The sequence below is a fragment of the Moschus berezovskii genome, chromosome 9 (genome assembly GCF_049115385.1).
Source record: "Moschus berezovskii isolate FMDL1 chromosome 9, NW_MosBer_1.0, whole genome shotgun sequence".
Lineage (NCBI taxonomy): Eukaryota > Metazoa > Chordata > Mammalia > Artiodactyla > Moschidae > Moschus > Moschus berezovskii.
In genome coordinates this window covers 72,301,508-72,325,962 of record NC_142468.1, presented here as the reverse complement: position 1 = coordinate 72,325,962, position 24,455 = coordinate 72,301,508, and the positions used below count along the sequence as shown (strand labels likewise).

Here is a 24,455-nt window from a genome sequence, read left to right as displayed (position 1 = left end):
TCCCGACGGACTCTTCTGGGCAGACCTAAGCAGGGTGAGCTGGGGCGAGTGCGGGCCGCTGACCTGGGGGGCGGGGTGGGGGGAGTGTGGGGAAGATACAGACTTCCCTTATCTTTTCTTCTCATTTTCCTTCAAAATGTGGCTTCTTGCTCAATTCCCAACCCTTAACAGATGGCGACTGCAGTTCTCTCAGAATTTCTTAAAGAAAGGGAAACCTTTGGAATTTATTTCTGCTTTTGCTTTTCCATATAAATAAAAAAGTGTTTTTATATTACTCTTGTTTTGGAGAACATAAGCAATTTTATTCAGACTACAGTATTTCCTTTAACACTATATGGTTGTCAAAACACCATTCCCAGTTTCTTTCCTTTTGACAGCTGAGTCTTTCTTAAATATACCCAAATCGGAACTCTTTATACTAAATAGTAAACCCGAGATAGGAGCAAGTGCCTTCCGAGGTGGTATATATAAAAAAAAAAAAAGTATTATAAAAAACTGGACAATTCTACCACCTCTCTATCTTAGCGTCTGGAGTGGGGCTGCGGGAGAGCAAGGAAATGCAAACAAATATTATTACAACGATTATTCATCTCTAAATATTTAAGGTTAAGGTTAACGTGATAGGCTGTGAGGTTGTTAAAGAAATTAAACCTGATATGACTTTATCTGTTAAAACCAAGAATAGAGAGTTCTGGGATCTAAACTGATGAAGTAGCTTAATAATTTCATTAAACATTTTCTAAATATGAGCCAACTACCAAAGAAACCCTTCAGCATTTACTCTACTGACAGGAAAGGAAGAAAAACTTTGCCAAATTTTTTTTCAGCTGATGTGAGAGTTAATTTATAAATGAAGAACTTGTCAAATTTTACGTACAAGCATTTAAAATAAAAATAAACAATTATTAAAATTTTGCAAAAAGACTCCATGTATAATTGGATGACAAAAATGAGAGGGAAGCTCTCTCTATTCCAAGTGGCCTGGAATTTCTCCATGAACAGTTAGCTGGTATCAGAAGTGTTATTTCTGTGTTTAAACAGCATAATGCTAATTAAACTAATAAATAGATTTATAAAAATTCTACCTAAAAATGATACAGAACAATAGAAACTTATTTCCTTGTTCCTTTGCATACAACTTCTATTAATGGCTGTTTGCTTGCTTGTTGTGCAATGGAAAGAGGGAAGAACCCAAAATAAGATTCAAACTTGGATTTCTGAGATAATGAATGATTTCCCAATCAGGCTGACAGCACAAAGTAAACAAAAGTTTATGACAGTATCCCTTCTGAACACAGGATTCAAAGTTTGGGTGTTACAAAAATTCCAGGATAGTATATTTATTTGAACTGAGAAGAATGCAAATCCCTCACACCTTTTTTCTGCTTACTTTGGCAGGCATTTTGTGTAGTACCATCATGTTAATGTCAGAGGTGTTCAGGAATGTTGCATGAAATTTTGAAAACGGCATTACATTGCCTGTTTTGCTGTTGTTTTAGAAAAAAAAAAATTAAGTTTAATGAGCAAATCATCACACTATAGTGCCTGCATGTGGAGGTGTCTGAAATAAAAAGACAGCATCCTATAATTTATATTAAATATTAATGATTAAGTAATCTTTTCAACACAGGATTTCAAATTCCATAGAAGTTGTTTACTCATCTATGAACATCTATATGTAAATTCTTAATTTACATATTCAACAGTATTTTAGTAACTAAGACAGAGAAAAAACACAGGCAGATGAATTATCTTTGAGCACAGACGTTAGTTATTTCTTATGATGTAAAATTAACCCTGAAAAAACCCTTTATTCTGGCAGAAGATGAACATGAAAAGCTTCATCTGAAAGTATTTTTTTTTTTAACATCATGCAGCTAAAGAGGAGGTTGGACATGTTGGTGATCTTTCAACCTGGCTCATAACACACACACACACACACACACACAATTTCGTACCTTTAGAAGTTTTCTGCTGGTAGAATTTATAGGCCAAATATATACTGAAAGCTTACAGATGGTTACCTTAAAAAATTGTTGGTAAGTTAAGTTTTGATATATACTGGATTTCTGGAGGCAAAGTCATCATCTACTTTCAATCCCAAGCATAGGCTCTGTGCAACCTTGCCTTAAAACTATTAAAAACACAAAAGCCTAACAAAAAATCAAAAATGAAATATTTATTACCGCATTTTGTGACTTAACACTTTTTTTTTTAACATAACGTCACAGTCCTCATACAAGTATTTTAATGTAAATTTGACAAAGCTTAAAGGTAACAGCATTTTCTTCTAGTGAGGAACACGTGCTGAGAAAAGAAGAATTCATGGACATACAATACCAATTCCACAGCAGATCTGATACTAGCAAAAACATTCTTTTTTTTTTCAATTGAGGTAAACACATAGAATATCTAACATGAAACAATTAATAGACCGAACTCTGTACGAAGTTTGTTACAGTATTCTCTTGCTCCTTTTTATCCCCCAAGCTTTGAGTTTCTGATAAAGTCCTAGTTCTGGTACTATGACCATTAATAACTTTTTCTGTGTGTTGAGGAAAGCTGCCCAACTTAAGATTGTTTTGTCCACAGCCAAGGCTTAGAACTCCTGGAAGAAGCTCCTGCTCTGTCTTTAAATCTTCATTGGCAAGCTCTTTGAAGAAGAGTCCCCCAAAATAATAATAAGAATTGGCTTATGAAGCACAAACTATAAAGATCTGTTTGAAACTAAAGGACACATTTATGGAGGAACAAAGGCCGGGCATGAAAACACATTCTTGAAGCCGGAGTCCGAGGGATGAGGTTCAGCCAAACGTTCACCAAGGTCTCCAGCGTGGTTCTTTTCTCATTGGCCCAACAGGTTTAAAATATACCACAGTCTCTCCTGGATAGTGAATTCACTGATGAACCAAAACAGTCATTCTTTTGGGAACAACACACATAGTGTGGAAAACAAGGATATATTTTTTTTTCTCTTCTAAAACTATTTGAGGCAACTTAACGGAGTGATCAACAGAAATGTACAAGTTTAACTTAGTTCCTATGTTTATACTACAGTAGTTATAACTCTCGGAGTCTTTTTCCAGAGGATCTTTACATGGACAGAATTGTCTCAGTGAGCCCATGATTTCACATTTGTGTTCTTGTCTCATTGGTCCTCTGTTGCTTGATGAAAAATGACAAAAAGTAAAAAATAATCACAGCTGTCTGGAATTTCATATTGAGTGTCAACATCTGGTCAAAGTTCAGAAAGTCTTAAAATAGTTTTTGCGTGTGTTTCCTTTTCCCTTGAGTTCCCTTATACTACTGGGCATGAATGTCCATAACCTGTCCACCAACATTAGGATCTACAGAATTTAACATTGTGGGACTCTGTGCTGACATAGTCATTCCAGGGTGGGTAGGGGGTCCTCCGTGCATCATCATGGCTGGGTGGTGGGGATGGCTTGGCAAATATGAATGCATTGGGGGTCCATGTCTTAATTGAGTAGGGTGTGGGGTCATCTGGGGAGGAGTGTAACTTGGCTGTGCCATACTCATTCCCATAGGACCACCCTGAGAAACGTACTCCCCTGGCATGCTCTGCAAACCTGAAAAGAGAGAGGCAAAAAGAAAGCAGGTCAAATTCCTAAACATTTTTATACTTTACCCATCAAAGATGAAAAGAAAAAAAAAAAAAAACAACAGACACTGCAAATCTTATATCTAAATTTAGCTGCAGATTCTTGCCAATGTTTGCAGACATTCAAATTGTAGTTTGCATTTAATTTCATCGCACAGCAGTATAATGCAACACAACAGAACTAAATATTTAATGCAACTAAATGTCATAAAGTGGAACTGTTTTTCAAAATGGTATTCAGTACATTTCTTTGATAAATGCAATAAGAATATAAATTCTAAGTCGAGTTTTATCAGTTAACTGTTGATATATCATTTCTTTTCCTTTGTTGCATTTCTAAAAATGGAAAAAATTATAAATATTAAAATAAAGTTGACATCTTATCATATCTATATTTCTTCATGAAAAATTTATCATACAAAACATTATGGCATATTCATTTCAAAGGGATGGGCTTTTATGTATATTTAAAATGAAGCCCCCTTTTGAATTAGAGGCATTCTTAGAGCAGTACACCCAAGAGATTGTAAAGGTCAGAGGTAAGAAGTCAATGTAAGGTCATATGACATGCCCAGTAGTTTATGTCTGAAAATTAAAAAAAAAAAAGAATGCTGTGGGATTAGGCATAAAATATAACACATCTAGAAATTCTTAATCAAGATACACAAGATTTGAAGTTGTGAGTTAAAATGTTGGGAAGTCAGCAGTTGAAGATTCTGATTTGTCTTGCAAGTTACCTGTTCATTGAATTAAGGTTATATTATATTTATTGTTGCCCATCCCCAGAGCTAAAAGGACAGCTTTATTCACCTCTATTTAACCTCCAGTACATACAGTTGAAAAGCTGAACAGATGTTTTTGACACTGTAAGCTGGTAATCTAAAGGCTTATACGCTGCAGTCATTTTGTTAAGTAGATCCGCAGTCCATTATTAACAGAAGTGGCAAAACCATCTAAAGACAATAACACAGCCTGCATAGTCCCAGCTCTCTGTTTATTCTACCACAGCAGCCTGCTCAATGGATGATGATAATTAAGTACCAAATATACCATATTGTGTGGCTGCATAATCAAATCAAGAGAGGATAATATTCTTCTGTATTAAGCTATTAATGTAATTGGTCATGAAGCATAAAATATGTTATGTAATTAAATAGGCTAGAAATTATATGGCCTATATTAAGAATTATCCAAGCTGAGCAAATGTTTTCTCTATAGCTGTTTTAGGGAACATTGCTTTCTACATTTTTTGACTGCATTAGTAAAGGAAGAAAGGAAGGAAATTGGCTTCATCAATGGTGTTCCATGGTGACCCCCTGAGATCTCATATAAAATGTTGGCCTCTATTTACATATAGAGAATGATTTAATCAAGGTACGTGTTGTTATATTCAGCCTCATTAAACAAGGAAGTTTCGATGTTATATGAATTTTTTTATGCTCTGGTGTCTTCAGCAAAGGATATATCTTGTTGGCAGACTCTGAATTTTTTTCAGATGTCAAAAACACTTGAAGCTTTAAAGTCTAATGGGTTTCTTAATCCAACTGCAGCCATTCAGCCTCAGTGAAAAATCCATTCCTTCATATTCAGTTGCTCCTAAATGTCTTTCCCTTTAAATTTATTGACTGACTTTCCTGTCTTTCTGTCTCATGTCGAAAGTCAGTAGGCACATGTAAAAAATAATCAAAACACACCGACTCCCTAGTGAAGAATCAATGGTGTCACTGCTGTCATATATCTAGACTAGGCATAATGAACTGCAGCATTTCATCTTTGCATATAAGATAATTTGGGCATCAATCGTATTCTGACAGATTTATGTCACTCAAAGGACAGTTCTACTTTTCCTTTTTTTTTATCGCTTCATTGAAGCCTGCTTAATTTCTCTCAGTCAACTGGTGCCCCCAAGACGTTATTTTTATTCTTAAATGTCCAATATCCGCCTGATGTCTGTGTTTGTGCTCACTGGGGCCTCAGTAAATAGACTAAGAGCAAGTCCCCCCTGCTTAAGACACACACACAGGCTTGTCAACTGGCCTTTTCAAAAGTGTGTATATGTGTCATCTTCGCCTTTAGAGATGGTGGTATATATTTAAAAACAGGTCCTTAGTTTGGAAAGGCATGCAGTTATGGGCAAGGAAAAATAAAACGGGGGGCAAATTATAAAAAATAAAATAAAGTCTCTGCAGTGACAGTGAAGACAGGTAGCACCCGACTGTACTTACTTCCCCCGGCTTTGCGATTGCTTTACATGGTGAAGGTTACATGTAGTGCCATTGCCCATCCATGCCCATATTCATGCCCATTCCACTCATAGGTCCTAGAAAGGAGATAAAATCCAAGAAGAGGCCAGAAAATCAGCAATAATTGATGGTGAAAAAATAGGAGGAAACTCAGATTCCTTCTCACTTACTGCCTTGGTTCAAAAAGAAAAAAAAGAAAAAGGATGTGTATGGGGCAGAGTAAAATGGTACTGCTGTCAGCTCTTTACTTTTTAAAAGAAGATTTTTTTCCCCCACCCAAGGGAAAGAAAGCAGGCAGCGCAGGCAGCAGGCAATGCTAAACCCACCATGAGAGTGGGAGAGTAGAGCAGATGAAGAAGGCTGGCGGAGAAGGTGACACTTCCCAGGGAAGCCCAGAGGAGAGATGAGCAAACCTACCTGCAGGCCGGATTCCCATGTGTTGCTGACCATCCAACACAAAGCTCCCCATGGGTTGACCCTCTGGACTATACGCTGCTCCTTGGCTCACTGAAGGATCAAGAAGAAAACCTGATTGTAGTCATTCGAGGACACAGAGGAGAAAGAAGAAAAGATATACCAAACAATCAGCAATTGTTCCTGCTGCAGCACTGAAACGTTACAGCAACAACGTGGTTGGCACTTGCAAGGGGGGGTGTGGTCTGTATGTGTGGTTCTAGGGTTGAGGTAAGATGTGTGAGTAGCTTTACAAAACATTCTAGAGGAAAGACTTCCCCAGCCTATTTAACAGGTGGGTCATCCTCAGTAGCCTTTGCTTCTGGACTTTTCTCTCTCAATTAGGGGAAGAGGGACAAGGAAGAGGGGGTACCTGATGTATAAAGATTGCCACATGCTATTAAGATTTTGTGATCCTGCCATCTCTGGTTGCTTAATAAAATTTCACATCAGACACAAACACTTGAAAATTTGAGCACAGTTTTACAAGGTTGAACAGACTCAATGGAACATTTGCTTTTTCACTCATACCAAAGAAAATGTAAACACGGTAAAGTTAATGTTTCAATTGTTTGATATGATTCTCCAACAAGCCCCCAGCCTCCATTAGTGGGGCAATATTTCAGTATTGTCAGGGAAATTTTGCCAAAGGAATCTGATTTTTCTTAAATTCTTTAAACTGAGGCCACCACAGCTTAGTCTCCATCCTGTTTGACATCCTCGTGAGTGACAACAGTCATCATCTACATGGAAAATAGCTTTTTCCCCACAGACCTTCTTGCAGGACACCACAAGTCTGCAGTAAAAGGAAATGCCTATTTCAAAGTAGAATGATTAGGAGTTCATAGGTAGGGTTCTGACGGTACTGTGTAATAATACCTTTAGAGAAACTGAGAGATACTGTGAGAAAAACCCACATGTGTTTTCATGAGATGGATGGGAAGCATTTTAATAAAAAATAGTGCTGGCAATGCAGCATGTCAGGCTTTAATAGAATATTATGAATAGTCAAAGCAAATGAATGGATACAATGAGTTTAACAGGGGATGTTCCAGGAGTGAAAGCAACACGCACACCAAGGAATTGTGGGTAAGGAGAAAATGAGAGTGTGCTAATGATTGGATGCAGACAAGCAATGAGTAATTCCAGAGCTCACAGTTAAACAAACTGCTTGTGGCACTAATACGTGTGCCCAATTACCAATTCAGAAAGAAAATAAAAAGCAGTTTCAGTAGAGTCAGGGTGGGAAATCTCCAATTAGCACCAATTAGTGAAGTTGCTTCCTAGAATGGAATTCTGGGGACATTAAAAAACAAAATTCTCCCAGAATGCCTGATGGAAGCATTTCTTTACCAGGTGGTGAAACTCCTAAAGTATAACTTGATGAGGGCTTGTGACTGTGGGATGGGAACACAGACACGAGTTGGAACTTGCCTGCTCGATTTGACTGGTCAATCATGGGCTGTACTATTCTTCTTCTGGCATTAATAAACCTGAAATAGAATAGAGACGACCAGTCAGCAAATGCAATTTGTGTGCTCCATGAACACCTTCGCTTGCTGCAGAGAATACAGTACAGTTGAACATCTACCAAAAATTATCTTTTTAATTTGAAGGCAATTTTTCCTCTCCATGTTCAAAAATAGCTGACTGGATCATCTCCTCTGTCATCTTATAACCAAGTCGAGGCTGACTTGCTAAAAACAAGTTACTCAGGAAGAGAAAAAAAGTTTTCCTTGCGAAAACTTGTATTAATTTGCAACTGTGCTTCTGCCTCTTGAACAAGTCAGAATCTGGTTAAAGTTCACAGGCTGGAAGATTTTCCCCCTTTCCCTAAACTCCATCATAGGGAGACCCCGCTTCCCCTTGCAGCTGGTCATAAATGGAGACCAGGCTCTGGCACTCGGCTTTCACAAGGTATTGTTAGGTCAGCAAAGCCATCAATTAGGCTGTCTGAAGTTTTATCACCAACACAGCAGTAATAAGTGCTGGCCAGAAAGACTTCTGCTCTTCGGCAACTCCTGCAGTTTAAGCCTGTAAAGTTAGGGGTCATTTAGAGGTCAGTGCCAGCTGGGGGCGGCCTTTCCAGTCTAAGCTGGGACACCCAGGGCAGGGATAAAGGTAACTGCCAACCATAAACCCAGCCACCTTTCAACCCACTAGAAAGACAGAGCCTCAGGTACACATGGTTGATATTAGAGTCTAAGAAACATTTTCAAATCAGGTGGTGACTGAATCACAGGAATGTAAAGGAGAAGCAGTTATTTCGTCTAGAAGCCTGGATCTAATTTTGTTGGAAATCCAAAAATAAGTGCCTACTTCATGTTACTTTAATGTTTAATAATGCCCATCAAATATTCATGTACAAACAGAGTAAGATGATAAGAAATCTCCTTTATTTCTCCAAATTTAATAAAAACAAACCAATTTTCTACCATTTGCGCGTTACCCCTGTCCCTGTGCATTTAATGACATGCATTCCCCACACACTTGAGCTGATACACAAGATTCACACTGGCTGTGCGTTTTCAGGGGGGACACAGAGGGAGGGGGTTGCCTAGCCTATAGCTAGCTGTTCCTTCAAAATAGAACCATAGATGATCTTTCGCAGTATTGTTGTTCAGCCACTAAGTCAGGTCTTACTTTGCAACCCTGTGGACCGCAGCACACCAAGCTCCCCTGTCCTTCACTATCTCCTGGAGTTTGTGCATTCCCAGTATTCCCAGTTGCAAATCTTAAGTGCAGGGGGATTTCATGATTAATGAGTTCACATGGGGTCACATGTGAAAAAGAAAACTCCTTCTTTGAAATTAGCCAGGAAAATTCTAGTGTGTGTTGGCAGCTCTGTGCTCCTATGATGTTGAAGTCCCTTTTGCAGAGGACAGTAGCCCACACCCTTTTAGGCCTCCTGTGAGCACTCTGGTGGGAATACAATTAGACTGAAGAAAAATAGCCAGGAGAAAACCAAAGGAGTCTTTTGCATAAGTCGTTTGTATAGCAAACAATGCACTTCTTTATTACTTAAGAACGTGTAGCTCAGGTTGTCAAAAATGTCACACCCCCTCAGGTTTGGGGAAGTAAGTGACAGGTTATGTGAGGTGAAACCAAAAAGAAGAGAGAGGAAACTGTATTCCCTCCAGGCACTTTTAAGTGTTGCTGAGGAATAGCTGATCAGATAGATCACAAAGCCTTTTAGAAGTACCCCTCAAATCTTAGTGATCTACTCTTTCCCTCACTGCTCTTACTGGGACCAAGGACGACTGACCTGAGGGCTGCACCAGAAAACTGCTTTCATCAGCTCAGATTAAGATCCATTGAGATGCTCAGAAGAGTGGGAGAAACCTCTCCTCTTCTTGAAGTTTCTAATGGAGGACACACATGGCAGGGTTTTCACCTCTTATGAGCCACTAATCCCGGTTTTGTTTTTTCCTATAGAGCAACTCTTTAGGTAAAACGAATTGCTATTTTTTCCCTTTTTAATTTCACCCTTTTACTCTTTTATTATTTACATCTGGAGGTTGTTCCCTTCTTTATGTCTTTCTCAACAGTTCCCCCAAACACTCCCTTCCTCACAGAGTTGCAAGGCATCATGGTCCTTAGTTCTCAGCAGGAGAACTCCACACTGTCTTCAAACAAATAATTACAGGGAAGGTTAGAGGTTCACTCAAAGGTCATTTCTTTGGATACTCGTCAGAATGTTTACATTAGTAAAAACGGGGTCCGCTCAAAAGGTTGTTCAATGGGGGATCCACAACAATGCAGAACATTAAAAAAGCATTCTGTGTGCTCGCAGGTCTTTATAGAAGTGCTGAACTTGGAAATGCCACTCCAGTATTACATTTTCAACTAGTTACCATGGCATGGACTGGATGTTCACTAGCAGTTATGGCGATGGCCTTTCTTTGCCCAGTTCTGCTAAACAAATAGGCAGAGAGGCCTTTGAAGGTTTTCACTAGATCTTCTTACAACAGGTCATAGAGATTTTGCTTTTTTCACTAAGGTTTCTCTGAACTGTTGTTCTCAAACAATGTTTGTGAACCATAGTGCTATATCTTGCCAGATTCCTGATTCTACCACATTCTTTCAAATCACACAGAGTTTGTAAAACATATGGGTCCCAATTTTTCGGAACTCTCTTAACAAACAACTCTTGCCAACTGTCAGCTCCCCTGATCCTAGGCTATCTTATGAACACCATAGATGTCATTATTAAAATTAACAATTAATAAGCTGTAAGAATACTTCAACCGGAGAAGGCAACGGCAAGCCACTCCAGTACTCTTGCCTAGAAAATCCCGTGGACGGAGGAGCCTGGTAGGCTGCAGTCCATGTGGTCGCTACGAGTCAGACATGACTGAGCGACTTCACTTTCCCTTTTCACTTTCACATATTGGAGAAGGAAATGGCAACCCACTCCAGTGTTCTTGCCTGGAGAATCCCAGGGACGGGGGAGCCTGATGGGCTGCCGTCTATGGGGTCACACAGAATCGGACATGACTGAAGTGACTTAGCAGCAGCAAGAATACTTCAACACTCAAAAATTAAATTACTCCCACTGCACAGATGATCCATAGGCCACTCTTAGAAAACACACACAATGTACATAAAATGAAGCCATTTAATTATAGACTTACAAAAATCAAACTAGGAGTACTTTTTTAAATTTCTTTATGTGAAATTTCCAAATGTGGTCTTTCCCCCAAATTACATGACATGAAAGTTTTTTCCACCTTCTCTGATCTGTATTTTAAGATGAAGTTATTCAGTGCTCAAGCAATAAGCAGAATGTCAAGTTTTGATCTACCTAAAATTTGAAGTCTAAGTTGAAAATTGCCTGATCTTCCGTTTTTCAAGGTCCAAGCTCCATTCATATGGAAAAATGCAACTCACTGGTTTAAAGACAAAAGACATCTTAAAAGGCTCAAAAAGGTTTCTTGGATATTAAATGGGTCTTACAAAATAACATTTTGATGAGTTAAGTGTAAATGAATCAGACACATATGGATTAAGTTATCCTTGAATTTCACACGGGTTTAAAAACTAAGGGGAAAAGAGGGTGTTGGCAAAAACATTTTGGACTTTGCCAAACCCAAAACATTTGAAAAATTGCTGAAGACATCCAACTAACCAAAATGCAGCAAGCTGCACCCAACTTTAATGAAAACCCCCACAAGTTATTTCCAATCCAAAGACTGTTAGGTTTTTCATCTGTATCTGATATTAAAAAATGCTCTAAATTGTAATGTCATCCCAGAATGATTTTGAAGTTGAGGACACATACTTTTCTATTGGTATAAACTATTTAACCCGAAATCACAAAGTCTTCTTAGATATTAAATAGCTCTTAAAAAAATTCTGAGGTTTGTACAACTTGCATGTAAAATGTGCCACATATGATAAATGCCATAAATAAAATGTGCTGGTAAGCTTAGTGCCTTATCCAGATTTCACTTAAAAAAAATTCATTAGCCTCACTGTGACTTTTTAAGGGCTAGAGATAATTCCATTAGCAACTCCCTAGGGAATGAGTACCCTAAAATACACTACTTCCATGGATGTGTGTTGAACACAAAGTTAGTATACAGGCTCATGCAAAAGCTTTGGAGAGGATCTACTAAGACTATCTACTTTCTCACTAAATTTTATGAAAATAGAAAATGCATTAGTATGTGTGATCCTTAAAAATTATATACTTAGATGGTTAGCCTAAAAATAAACTTAATTATAGAAATAAATTCAATGACTTTCCAAGAATCATGAGGCCTTTTTGAGTCAACTTAGAGTGAATATATATATGTATATATATGTGTACACTCATAAGTGTGTTTAGGCTAAGCCACGTCCGACTCTTTGAGACCCCAGGGACTGTAGCCCGCCAGGCTCCTCCATGCATGGGATTTCCGAGGCAAGAATGCTGGAGCTGGCTGACATTTCCTTCCTCAGGGGATCTTCCCAACCCAGGGATCAAACGATCAAACCTGTGTCTTCTGCCCTGGCAGATGGATTCTCTTATATATATAAAAAGAATAAACCCGAGAGGAAAACATCATTGAAATCTCATCTTGTCTTTTTGGAGAGAGGTCTTCTGGAGACCTCTCCCACATCCCCACCTTTCAGTTCAGTTCAGTTCAGTCGCTCAGTCGTGTCCGACTCTTTGCGACCCCATGAATCACAGCACTCCAGGCCTCCCTGTCCATCACCAACTCCCAGAGTTCACTCAAACTCATGTCCATTGAGCTGGTGATGCCATCCAGCCATCTCATTCTCTGTTGTCCCCGTCTCCTCCCGCCCCCAATCCCTCCCAGCATCAGAGTCTTTTCCAGTGAGTCAACTCGTCGCATGAGGTGGCCAAAGTATTGGAGTTTCAGTTTTAGCATCAGTCCTTCCAATGAACACCCAGGATTGATCTCCTCTAAAATGGACTAGTTGGATCTCCTTGCAGTCCAACCCTCCCCCCCCCAAAAAAAAAGCCAAACTTTTCTGTCAATGAAATCTGATTATGGTGATTTTCTTTTTAAAGTGTGTTCACTCCCAAGCATATTTCAGATTGACAGAAATAGACTGAGGTATCTTTCCAGATTGTTGGTTGATTTCTTTTCCTTTCTTTTTCTCCCTCTTTTTTAAATGGCTGATAAATCCCTCTTTCTGGTTCACTAACTTCATTCCCCACCTGGCAACCCATTCCTTTTGGCAGTATTCCTTTTGTTAGAAAGTGTAGGCCTCCATAGAGTCAACTGGAAAGATGCCAGCCCTGAACCTCTGAGGAGGAATCAAGAATCCCTGGAAGTGAAGATTTTGCATGGATTGGTCTGGTCAAAGAAGTAGAGGTAGAACTGCTGAAGAGAGATCAGATCAATTTGGAAGAGGTATTGTCCAAATACCTTGGTGACTGGGGACCTTTTAAAAAATGAAAAACTTGTTTCTTCGCTTTTCCCAGCCACAGAACTCATCAGAGAAGGTGCTTATTCACAAAGCTTGCTACTGATTGGGATTTGCAACAGTGAAGTCTCAATCAGGACAAGTCCGTTATTAAGTTTCTTCAACTTTTCTTAGTTCAAGAACAAAGCATGTCTTTTTCTGTGCTGTGGTTATGGCTAAGAGCAGGGTTTTCTCAGTGAGATATACTGAAAAGGTTGAATCAGTGAATTAAGCAGATTTAATACCTTTGAAAGTGTACTCCAACACACAGATGACTGAGTCATGTCTCAAACCTGCATTTTTCATGGGTGGCCAGATAGTGTGTCTTTTCTCCCAGACAATTGTGAGCAAAGTGAGGTAAACGAATGAGATTCATGGGTTATTTAGGGATACAGTTATGGTTCATAATCAATTTCCCAGAGCTACAGCTTGATTTTTAATTTGATAGAGGAGAGATTGGTCTACTGGAGATGCAGGTTTGATCCCTGGGTTGAGAAGATCCCCTGGAGAAAGAAGTGGCAACCCACTCTGGTATTCTTGCCTGGGAAATTTTATGGACAGAGGAGCCTGGTGGGCTACAGTCCATGGGGTTGCAAAGAGTCAGACACCACTTAGTGACTGAGCACACACACAGGTTAGTTCTACAGCTCTCAAAACACCATGAACTAACACTTCTAAGTTTACAATATGAAAACATGATATTAATCTGGACTCACACACCTTTTGTAGCTTTACGAATATGCCTTGAGTAGTGGAGTGTTTGTGCTGATATGAAAAGCCCTGAGCAAAATTATTAAGTAGGTGATGCTTATCTTTCGAAGGCCTTCTACTGTGGTTTCCCAAAATAATTTCTTTTATCTAATTCTTCCTTCAAGATAGGAGGGCTCACACAGGTTCTTTACTAAAATACCGTCCTTTGGGTAAACCCTTCTCAGATATTGTTCCATATTCCAGACTTCTCTGTAGAGCAAAGTGATGAAGAGCATAGGAACATATTTTCTGCCCTTTCCTTGCTGTGTCACCTTGGGCAAGTCTATGTAAACTTCCAAGATTCAGTTTGATTCCTATGGTGATAGTTGAGCCCAGATCATTCTGAGGATTAAGAGGGGTACTGCTTGTAACATCTTTGTGCCACAGTACCTGGCACATAGTAAAGGCTTGTTAAATGTTAACTTACACTCAAAATGCATCTATACAATGCCCCCTCCTAAAGAGTCTGTTCTCTTGCAGCTAATAATTAACACTAGGTGGGTTATTATAAAACAAAGCCAAGCTGATTGATAAAAGGATAATAATGTGCTGTGCCCCTGAAGGTAGCATGTGTTCATGCCATGTGGGGTCTTCCCAGAGATTACAGCTAATCCAAGTGTATAATATCAAGGTGGGGATTTTAGACACTGCAGTGGGTGTCTGCTGGGGGGCAGGGTAGTGGGGTGAACTATTTTGGAATAACTCTCTTAATGATTCTTTGGATCCTTGCAACCCTGTGCTCCATGGACCAACCATATCAACATCAACTCAAGCTCGTTAGAGCTACAGAGATAAGTGGTCCCTACCCTGGCACTCCCCAGGTGGCGCTAGTGGTAAAGAACCCATCTGCCAGTCCCTGGGTTGGGAAGATCCCCTGCAGCAGGGCACAGCAACCCACTCCAATATTCTTGCCGGGAGAATCCCATGGGCAGAGGAGCCTGGTGGCCTACAATCCATAGGGTTGCAAAGAGTCGGACATGACTGAAGCGACTTCACATGCCCACACCCTGGCACTAATGAATCTGAATCAATGTTCTAAAATATTTCCAGGTGACACATGTACATTTAAATCTGAGAATTCCTGCTCTAGGTCACATACCAAATACATGATCCAGTACTCTTACTAAGAATAGAAACTCTCAAAGATCAAGTTTTAATCAAGAACCGTAGCTGTGAATATGCACATACTATTTATTCTCTTTGGGTATCTCAGACCTCAACAGTCCTTTAATCACGTGTTTTGGGCAACAACCAATTTAGAGTAATTTAATACATTTCATTACATCAGCACCTCTGACAGGAAAACTTGGACTGATAAAGTGTTTTTGTGGAAACTGTTCTCTCTCAGGAATGGATAACGGAAATGGTAGATTTCTATTTTTATTTCATGTAGTTCTGCACTGTTTAAGCTTTTAATAATAAGCTTGATTGTTTTTATAATTTAAAAAATGTTTAGAATGACCTGGAGAATTTGGCATCCTATTCGACTCAGGCTTCCATGGCCAATAGTAGAGACTTTTTAATAAAAGTATTTGAGAAATTCCTTGAAGATAGGGAATTATCTTTTATTTTCTTTATAATACTGAGGAACAATAAACACTATTCCATAAGGATAATCACACTTGATAACAAAACATCCCAGCAGGTTATGATTTTGAAGCACTGTTACTCTCCCAGAACACCATCAGATTATTCATACGTGGCTATTTATCATGCACTATAAAAGTGATCTTTCAAAGCTACTTGAAAGTAAGGGAGGAGAAAATACGCAAACTTCCTTAGATATTCATATCTAGAATCTATCCTCTTAAAGATAAAATACTAAGTCAATAGACATAAGTTGTAGTGTATTACCTCATTCTGTACATGATTTATTGCATATGGAAATCAACTAGAAACTGAATTACTTTGAAAGTTTTACTACTGACATTAAAATTCCAGATCTGTATACCTATACTCCTAATAGTGCTTCTGAAAACAATTCTTTGCAGACACGGAAGATACATCCATAACTTTATTCAGTTCTATCAGCATAAAAAAAACTGGAGTAATCATCTTCAAAATTTCCAATTATGAAGCCCCTGTTCATCTATCTGAACACTACTGCCTGACTGGGCTTCGAAAAAAATCAACCAGTCACTTGACAATCAGTTACACACATTTTAGCTGGTTCTCATCATGTTCCTAGCCACTTACTAATTCGTGCTAACAGGAGGAGATCCTTACAAATCTAGCATTTCTTTAGCTTTCAAGACCCCCTTTGATTGGAGTATTAATTCTCTATCCTACTTCTCAGTGGAAGCCACCTGAGCATTAACTTGCCAAAAATATACCAAGCTGTTTAGCAATTATGTATCAGCTATGTTTGAGGAGATCAAGGTGCACTCGCATGCCCTATGCTATGGATATCTCTCTGATTAGCTTGTCATCTGCTCCGAAGAAGATGTAGGCGGATTCTCCCATACAGTCGAGCAGGCCAGCTGTTAGCTGCCTGTCAAGCCCTCAAGTGGACAAGTAGTCCAGGAGCAAAAATGTCACTCCTTTGATCTGGCAAGGAGCAGCTGCTGATTTATAGAGTAGGACTTTGTTCTTCCGTTCTATTTTACTTTCTTTCCTAAGGCAGAACCACAAAATCCAGGAGAAAAAAAAAGTGCCGTTCCCAGCAACATCAACAAGCTCTGACAACTGCAACAGGGTTTTTCTTGGCCCGAACAAAGCTCTCAGGCATCTCCTTTGACGCTCACCTTTCCCCCCTCCCCCCTCCCCACAATTTTTTGCAATGCGGTAGTTATTGTTTAATTCAGCTTCTGTAAATGGAATGGACTGTGGCCAGCAAGCCTGGGGCATAAACACACCTGTATGAAAGGAGCCTTATTGTAGCAACCATCCACAAGCAAGCTCGCATGAACCACACGTTCCTGAGTTCAGAAAGAATTCTCCATTTTTCCTGACAGCAAATTTTACCCTAAGTGAGTTTCTACTTTTGTTGCCACCAACCTGTGATGACCACATGTGAACTGTTTCCTCTTCAATGGCATTAGACTCTTTAAATCCAAGAGAAAAAGGGATTCACTTTTTAAAATCTGTGAGCAAACAGATCCATCAAAAATGTTTATTCACTGTCTACAATATCAATCATTAAACCTTGAATTAAACAACATCCAGAAAGGCTTTTGCAAATGCAGTATCAAAGATGCCATAATGTTGATTTCGTTACCACTGATTTATACTGACACAGGCTTCCCTGAGTAATATATAAGGAAAAAAATTCAACAACAAAATCTCCATAAGCCATATGCATCGCCTTGCTAAGAATTAAACTGGTTTCAATGCACGATCCTGTTCTCAGTGGATACATCTGTCACGTCAGAGATGCCCTGTCAACCAAGTGGGACAGGAAACAATGTGGCCTTGAGATAAACTGTGGGAAGTCATTAACCATATGCAAGTATATATATGTACATGCGTGTCTACACATACATGTATGTGTGTGTATGTACACACATACACGTATCAGACAATAAACTTTGCAGAGATTAACACCTGGCTAAGTTTTCTGTGTGGCTGCTGGAAGGAAGGGTAAGAAGGGTTATCAACTCTAGGATATGTAGACATATAACCACATAGGTCAAAGACAGAAATTTTGTGGGTGGCGGGAATGCTGAAAACGAAGAAGAAAAGAATGGCTGCTTAAACATCCTTTTTGCCGTCACGCCATATTCCAGTGTTTGCTCTTGTCTCCCCTTTCTCACTTTCACCAGGATGAACAGACTTTTTTCAAAACCATGTTCCTTGCTCTATCCTATGCTCCCCTTTGGTCAATCAACAGTTACTCAGGACACACCTCTTCAGTGTTTAGAGGATTATCCTAATAGAGCTTTCTCTGGAACTGCGTACATGTCCCAGGGAGAGACTGGGTTTGGGGGCAGGCGGGGAATAGAGGGTAGGAAGGCAGCAAGGTATAAAGAAGCAGGGATTCCGTATGGCCTATTTTCATCCTTTTTCAATTCTAAAATATTTAGAATGAATAACTTTTAAGGTCCACAGTAACTTGTACATGCATCACACACTGATAACTTCTATGCACTATATCTAACAAAAGACAAGTTTAATGACAAAATATCACAAGGTCATAGATAATAAGAACTTATATATAATATGAAAATATACAATTATATGACTCTCTCTGTGTCCACATATATATTTAAAATTCTGAAAATGCAACTAATGCCTTTAAAGAATTTTACTCTTCACAACTACAGAAACAAATTGAAAAGCACAATTTGAGAGTACATCATAATCCTAAATAAACATGGTCCACATTCAGTAAGTAAGTGTGATGGGGTCAAAAGAGAAGTCAGAAGCCAAGTTAATCATCAGCTTCTTGGAGGAGGGAAGTTGGACCAGATTAAAATAGTATAGATTATTGAGAAAGAAGGAAATAAGGAAATGGTGTGTGTGAAGACACTGAAGGCCCAATGTGTGCAAGGGAGGGTGCAGGCACTAAATTCTGACAGGCTCCTGGTTTTGGTCTGGAAAACACAACCACATTTAACATACAAGCTAGGGGAGGCACCATCAAGATTACTTGGAGAAATATCAACAATGTCAGATAATCAGATGATACCACTTTAATAGCAGAAAGGGAAGAGGAACTAAAGAGCCTCTTGATGAGCGTGAAAGAGGAGAGTGAAAAAGCTGGCTTAAAACTCAGCATTTAAAAACTAAGATCACGTCATCCAGTTCCATCATCATGGCAAATAGATGGGGGAAAAGTGGAAATAGTGACTTGGGCTCCAAAAATCACTGCGGATGGTGACTACAGCCATGAAATTAAAAGACACTTGCTCCCTGGAAGAAAAGCTAGACAGCATATTAAAAAACAGAGATATCACTTTGCCACCAAAGGTCTGACATAGTCAAACCTTCCCTGACATAGTCAAAGCTATGGTTTTTCCAGTAGTCACGTATGAATGTGGGAGTTGGATCATATAAAGAAGGCTGAGCACCAAAGAATTGATGCTTTCAAATTGCAGTGCTGGAGAAGACTCTTGAGAGTCCCTTAGATAGCAAGGAGATCAAACCAGTCAATCCTAAAGGAAATCAACACTGAATATTCATTGGAAGGACTGATCCTGAAGCTCCAATACTTTGGCTACCTGATGCAAAGAGCTGACTCATTGGAAAAGACCCTGATACTGGCAAAGATTGAGGGCAGGAGGAGAAGGGGGTGACAGAGGATGAGATAGTTGGATGGCATCACTGAGTCAATGGACGAGTCTGAGCAAACTGCAGGAGATAGTAAAAGACAGGGAACCCTGGCATGCTGTAGTCATGGGGTCGCAGAGTTGGACACAACTGAGGGACTGAACAAGTTTCACATGTAATATTGTATAAATTTAAGGTAGTGTTGATTTGACACATTTATATTACAAAATGATTATCTGACACCTCCATCACATCACGTAATTACCATTTCTTTTTCACGGCAAGAGCATTTAAGATCTATTCTCTTAGCAACTTTCAAATACATAACATAGGGCTGTTAATTATCATCACCAGGCTGTGCATTGGACTTCTAGAACTTTCTCATTTTGAAGCTGGAAGTTTTCACCCTTTGACCAATATTTCCCTATTTCCCCCATCCAGGTGGAAGTTCTTGAGTAACAAATTGAACCTCTGAAATTCCTAAAGAGTAGAATGATAAAATATGGTGCTTGAGGAAGATCTATTCTAAGGGCTACATATGAGCAGAAGCTAAATGATAGAAAGCTGTTATATTCCAAGCAGAAGAGGGAAATGTACACTCAGACTAAGTTGGTAGATATACAAAAGAAGTGGGACATGTGGCTTGGAGAACTGCTGATGAATTGTGCTTAGATGGCAAAGAAGAGATACAAATAGAAATGATATTATAAGAGGATAAACTTGAGAACCTATGTCTGGTATGCTGTAGTATTCATTTGATAAAAATTGGAAATTTCAGAGGAATTCCTACTTGTTATGGCAAGGGGGCGCAAACTCAATTTTCTAAAAGTTACCTTTGAGTTGACAATGGAACTTTCAGGCTGAGAAACTAGGCAGGCCACTCAAGATAAAGGACAAAAAAAGAGTGAACGGCTGGAAAGAAGCGACTTTAACTTCAAAACCCTCTCGTCTCTTCAAAACTCCAAAACTAGATGAATATTTCAGACTGTGGCAACAAGTATAATAAAGTGCCTGCGGGCATACTAAGTCGCTTCAGTCGTGTCCGACTCTTTGTGACTCTATGAATCATAGCCCTCCAGGCTCTTCTATCCATGGGATTCTCCAGGCAAGCATACTGGACTGGGTTGTCACACCCTCCTCCAGGGGATCTTCCCAATCCAGGGGTGGAACCCCAGTTTCTTACATCTCCTGCATTGACAGGCAGGTTCTTTACTGCTAGCACTACCTGGGAAGCCCAATAAACTGCCTAACTAGTTCCAAAAAATTATTTCCTCTTCCTATATCCTCCAGACTTTATGAAGTCCTTTATCTAACAATGTCTGGTCAATTGTTAATTAATTGTCAGCAAAAGCCTTTATTCCTATTAGGTCCAGCTGGCTGGTTTTTCTTTTAATTCTGAGATAATCTGTGTGATTGGAGGCTGATGGTAATATGTCCCTGGCACACTGTGTACACTTCATACTTAGTGGAATTTACAAAAAAAGTTTTAAAAATCTGAAATAGGAAAAATATACAGAAGATGGTGTTTTTAAGCAAGAGTGGTAAGACAATCAAGGGTGGGTTTTCTCCAGGTGGTGACAACAATTTAGAAGAGAATTGATAGTACAAAGTGTTACACTGAAAAGGGACTCCATTAAGTGTGATGGCTTCCAAATTGTGTCCTCCTTTCAAACCATATTTTTCTTTTTAAATGGGCTTTTAAAGTGAAAAATATAGCACTTCACCCAAAACGGTGTGGAAACAAATGGTTCTCAAGTCTCTATTCTTCAACTCAGGCCAAACCACCCCAACACCAACAATCTAAAGCCACTTGGTGTTTGGCAGGAAGGGGCTTGCATGAGAATGTCCCCATGGTCCTTTCATTTGTCTGTAGGGCTCCTTTTTCTAAAGCAGCAGGGGAGACCTCAGAGACCAGCATGGCATGCCAGGAGTGTTTGTACGGGCCAGCCTCTTATCCTTCTTCCAACTCTCCTGCTGGTTTAAAAGAAAGAATGTGGCAGAAGACACATTTGGAAGGTGGCAACATTCTTAGGGCCCTTTATCAATACCACTGCTTTCTTTAAATTGTAACTTGGTCTCTTGTTTGAGAGGCTGAGATTTTAGCACTTTTAAAGGGAACCATAAGTGAGAAATCTCCTAGGTGTTAAGCTTTAGAGTGGCTTCAGCCCAAAATCAAAAAAAAAAAAAAAAAAAGAGAGAGAGAGAGATTAAAACACAGAAAATCAAGTAATATTAAAAGAAAGATCTAACAAACAAAGTATTATAAATATATATATAGGGTACAGCCTTTCTGTTTGAACCATGCTATTTAACCAGTTTATACGGGCATCTAGTCCAGGTGCCAAAGGGGGGGGATCAAAGATTTGTAAAATTTCAAAGTCACTTTAAATAAAGTATATTTCTAATAGCTAAACATCTAACAATAATTTTTTTAAAATATTATGAAAACATATCCCATTATGTCAAAGGTGAAAAAAATCTATTCATAAATACATGACTTAATAATGTCCTCACATTTATGATAACCAGACATCAAAGACCAAATTCCAAATAAAATTTCTTGTCTGCCTTTCCTTATAACAAATTAAACATCTTTTTACTTTGATTTGCAGCTGGGTAGCATTCTGTATCTTCTTCAGAGATGTTATATACAGTCTTCCCAACGTGACGGTATTATTACCCACAAAATTTTTAGCATCATCCCGTAATCATAAAAGACATAAAATATATCTTTATAAATCACAAGAGACTTAGAAAACCAGCAGTTATGCCACATCTGCTTTAGTCCTTAAATATTTTAGCTTTAGAGGGTTAGTTAGTGGATTTCTTTCCCTCGAATTGCAGAGAAATAAAGACATCAACCTCTGATTCCCGTATTCCACACACAGCTACAGTCACCAACAGACAAAGAAGCAAACACTGTGTACTGCAATTTGAAAGGAATTTTTTGCATATTCACATCTCACATTTATCAGAATTCCCTAAAATGTCTTAACTATTAGAAATAGAAATGACAGCGGTTGAATTATCTCCATTTTCACAGTAAATTTTCACAGTAAAGATAAAGTAACAAAAAATAATTTAATTTAGAAATTGGTTTAACTGCTATACAGTTATGTACATATAAACAAGAAGACAATTAGTAAGTATAAGTTAATATGCCAACTAACTGCTGCTGCTGCTGCTAAGTCACTTCAGTCGTGTCGGACTTTGTGCGACCCCATAGACGAAGCCCACCAGGCTCCCCTGTCCCTGGGATTCTCCAGGCAACATACTATTTCTTCTGTCTTTGGGGCCTTTCTCTCATGGCTGTCTGGTAAACACACCCTTCAGAATTCTTATCAGAGAATATCTTTTTGAGGTAACTTCTCAGATTCCATGGTTTGAGGAAGAAGCACTTCTTCAGTCAGTAGTACCTAGTTCACCTATTCAATACTATAATCACAATGTATGTATCTAGCTTCCCACCAGGTAGTCCCAGAGGCCAGGGCCACATCTTAATTCTACGTTATTGAAAGCATGTCAAGCATACAGTACATCTTCAGTTAAATGTATGGTGAAGGGCTAACCAAATGACAATGAAAATAGGGTTCCTCTGTCTTGGAAATAACGTCAAATTGAGAATGGAAGAACCCAGAGGAATTTCTTGTCCTCATTTTACAAGTGGCTGAATAGTTGAAGCTCTGATGAAATGACAGCATGTTAAAAAGCAGAGACATTATTTTGTCCACAAAGGTCCATCTAGTCAAGGCTATGCTTTTTCCAGTGGTCATGTATGGATGTGAGAGTTGGACTCTAAAGAAAGCTGAGCGCTGAAGAATTGGTGCTTTTGAACTGTGGTGTTAGAGAAGGCTCTTGAGAGTCCCTTGGATTGCAAGGAGATCCAACCAGTCCAACCTAAAGGAGATCAGTCCTGGGTGTTCATTGGAAGGGCTGATGCTGAGGCTGAAACTCCAATACTTAGGCCACCTGATGCAAAGAGCTGACTCATTTGAAAAGATCCTGATGCTGGGAAAGATTGAGGGCAGGAGGAAAAGGGAACGACAGAGGATGAAATGGTTGGATGGCATCACCGACTCAATGGACATGGTTTTGGGTGGACTCTGGGAGTTGGTGATGGACAGGGAGGCCTAGCGTGCTGCAGTTCATGGGGTCTCAAAGAGTTGGACATGACTGAGCGACTGAACTGATGAAATGATTTTTCCTAGAATGGGGCAGAGGTAAGGTGGGAAATAACTCTGGCGTCTTGTCTCTGGGTAGTGATCTTTGTACTCAGAAACAACTAAAGATACAGACTAGAGGCATTAGTTTAAAGGCGTGACTCCATCTGGCTTTACGGATGCCAGGCAAATCTTGTGTACAGGGGTGAAGGAAGAGAAGGACTTGACTTTGCAGAAAGTGGGCATCAGACTTTTCTAAGCTGGGTAGCACTGGGGAATGATAAGTCCAGTTGCTGGAGAGGGGAGAATAAGCTGGAAGTAATGGGAACTGGAATATTATGGTGTGCATGTGTTTTGGGACAGACAAATAATGAGTAGAAAGTGAAGAAGGAGGAAGGAAAGAAGAATAAAAAGCTTTCTTAAAAAAAATTTTTCCCCCAGATCGTACTCTGAAGGACACTGCTGTCAATGTTTCAATGTTTCTCCAAAACAAAGATGATAAGTCAAAGTGTGGTAGGGAGCCAGCACTAAATGAAACAAAGAAAGTCAAAGGGTTAGTAGCTCAGTCGTGTCCAACTCTTGCAACCCCATTGACTGTAGCCTACCAGGCTCCTCTGTCCATGGGCTTTCCCAGGCAAGAATACTGAAGTGAGCTGCCATTCCCTTCTCCAAGGATCTTCCCAACCCAGGGGTCGAATCCAGGTCTCCCACATTGTAGGCAGATTCTTTACCACCTGAGCCACCAGGAAAGCCCAAACATATATTATGAATCTCTAAGAAGGCATGATAGTACAAATCAACTTTGGCTTCAGTTATTAAGATTTTGAGGGGCACTAGGGGTCCAAGGATTTGAAAAAAATTAAGGAGTATTTTTTTAACCAAAATTGTGTTTTTAAATCATTTATGAATTTGAAAATAGGATTTCCATGTTCCTGCTTCCCCAAGTTAGACTCAAAGATAGAGAACCATTTGTAGGGCTCTGGTTTTATATCTTGTGCTTGATTAGTCACTCAGTCATATCCAACTCTTTGTGACTCTATGGACTCTAGCTCCACGGTCAGGCTCTTTTGTCCTTGGAATTTTCCAGCAAGAATACTGGAG

General features: G+C 39.3%; 1 protein-coding gene across 5 annotated transcripts in view; it reads right to left on the bottom strand.

The window, feature by feature from the left end:
- Nucleotides 1-2,008: 2,008 nt before the first annotated feature.
- Nucleotides 2,009-24,455, bottom strand: part of MEIS2 (Meis homeobox 2) — a 229,841-nt gene continuing 207,394 nt past the window's right edge. For 3 of the 5 annotated variants that reach the window (XM_055436315.2, XM_055436316.2, XM_055436319.2), the window contains 3 exons: nt 7,753-7,811; nt 6,283-6,393; nt 2,009-3,590 (listed from right to left, as the gene is read on the bottom strand). In XM_055436315.2, the coding sequence (XP_055292290.1) occupies nt 3,304-3,590; nt 6,283-6,393; nt 7,753-7,811 (457 nt within the window). In that variant the 3' untranslated portion in view covers nt 2,009-3,303. Of the gene's footprint in view, nt 3,591-5,847; nt 5,943-6,282; nt 6,394-7,752; nt 7,812-24,455 lie in introns of all 5 variants that reach the window. The other 2 variants (XM_055436317.2, XM_055436318.2) reach the window with 1 other exon arrangement.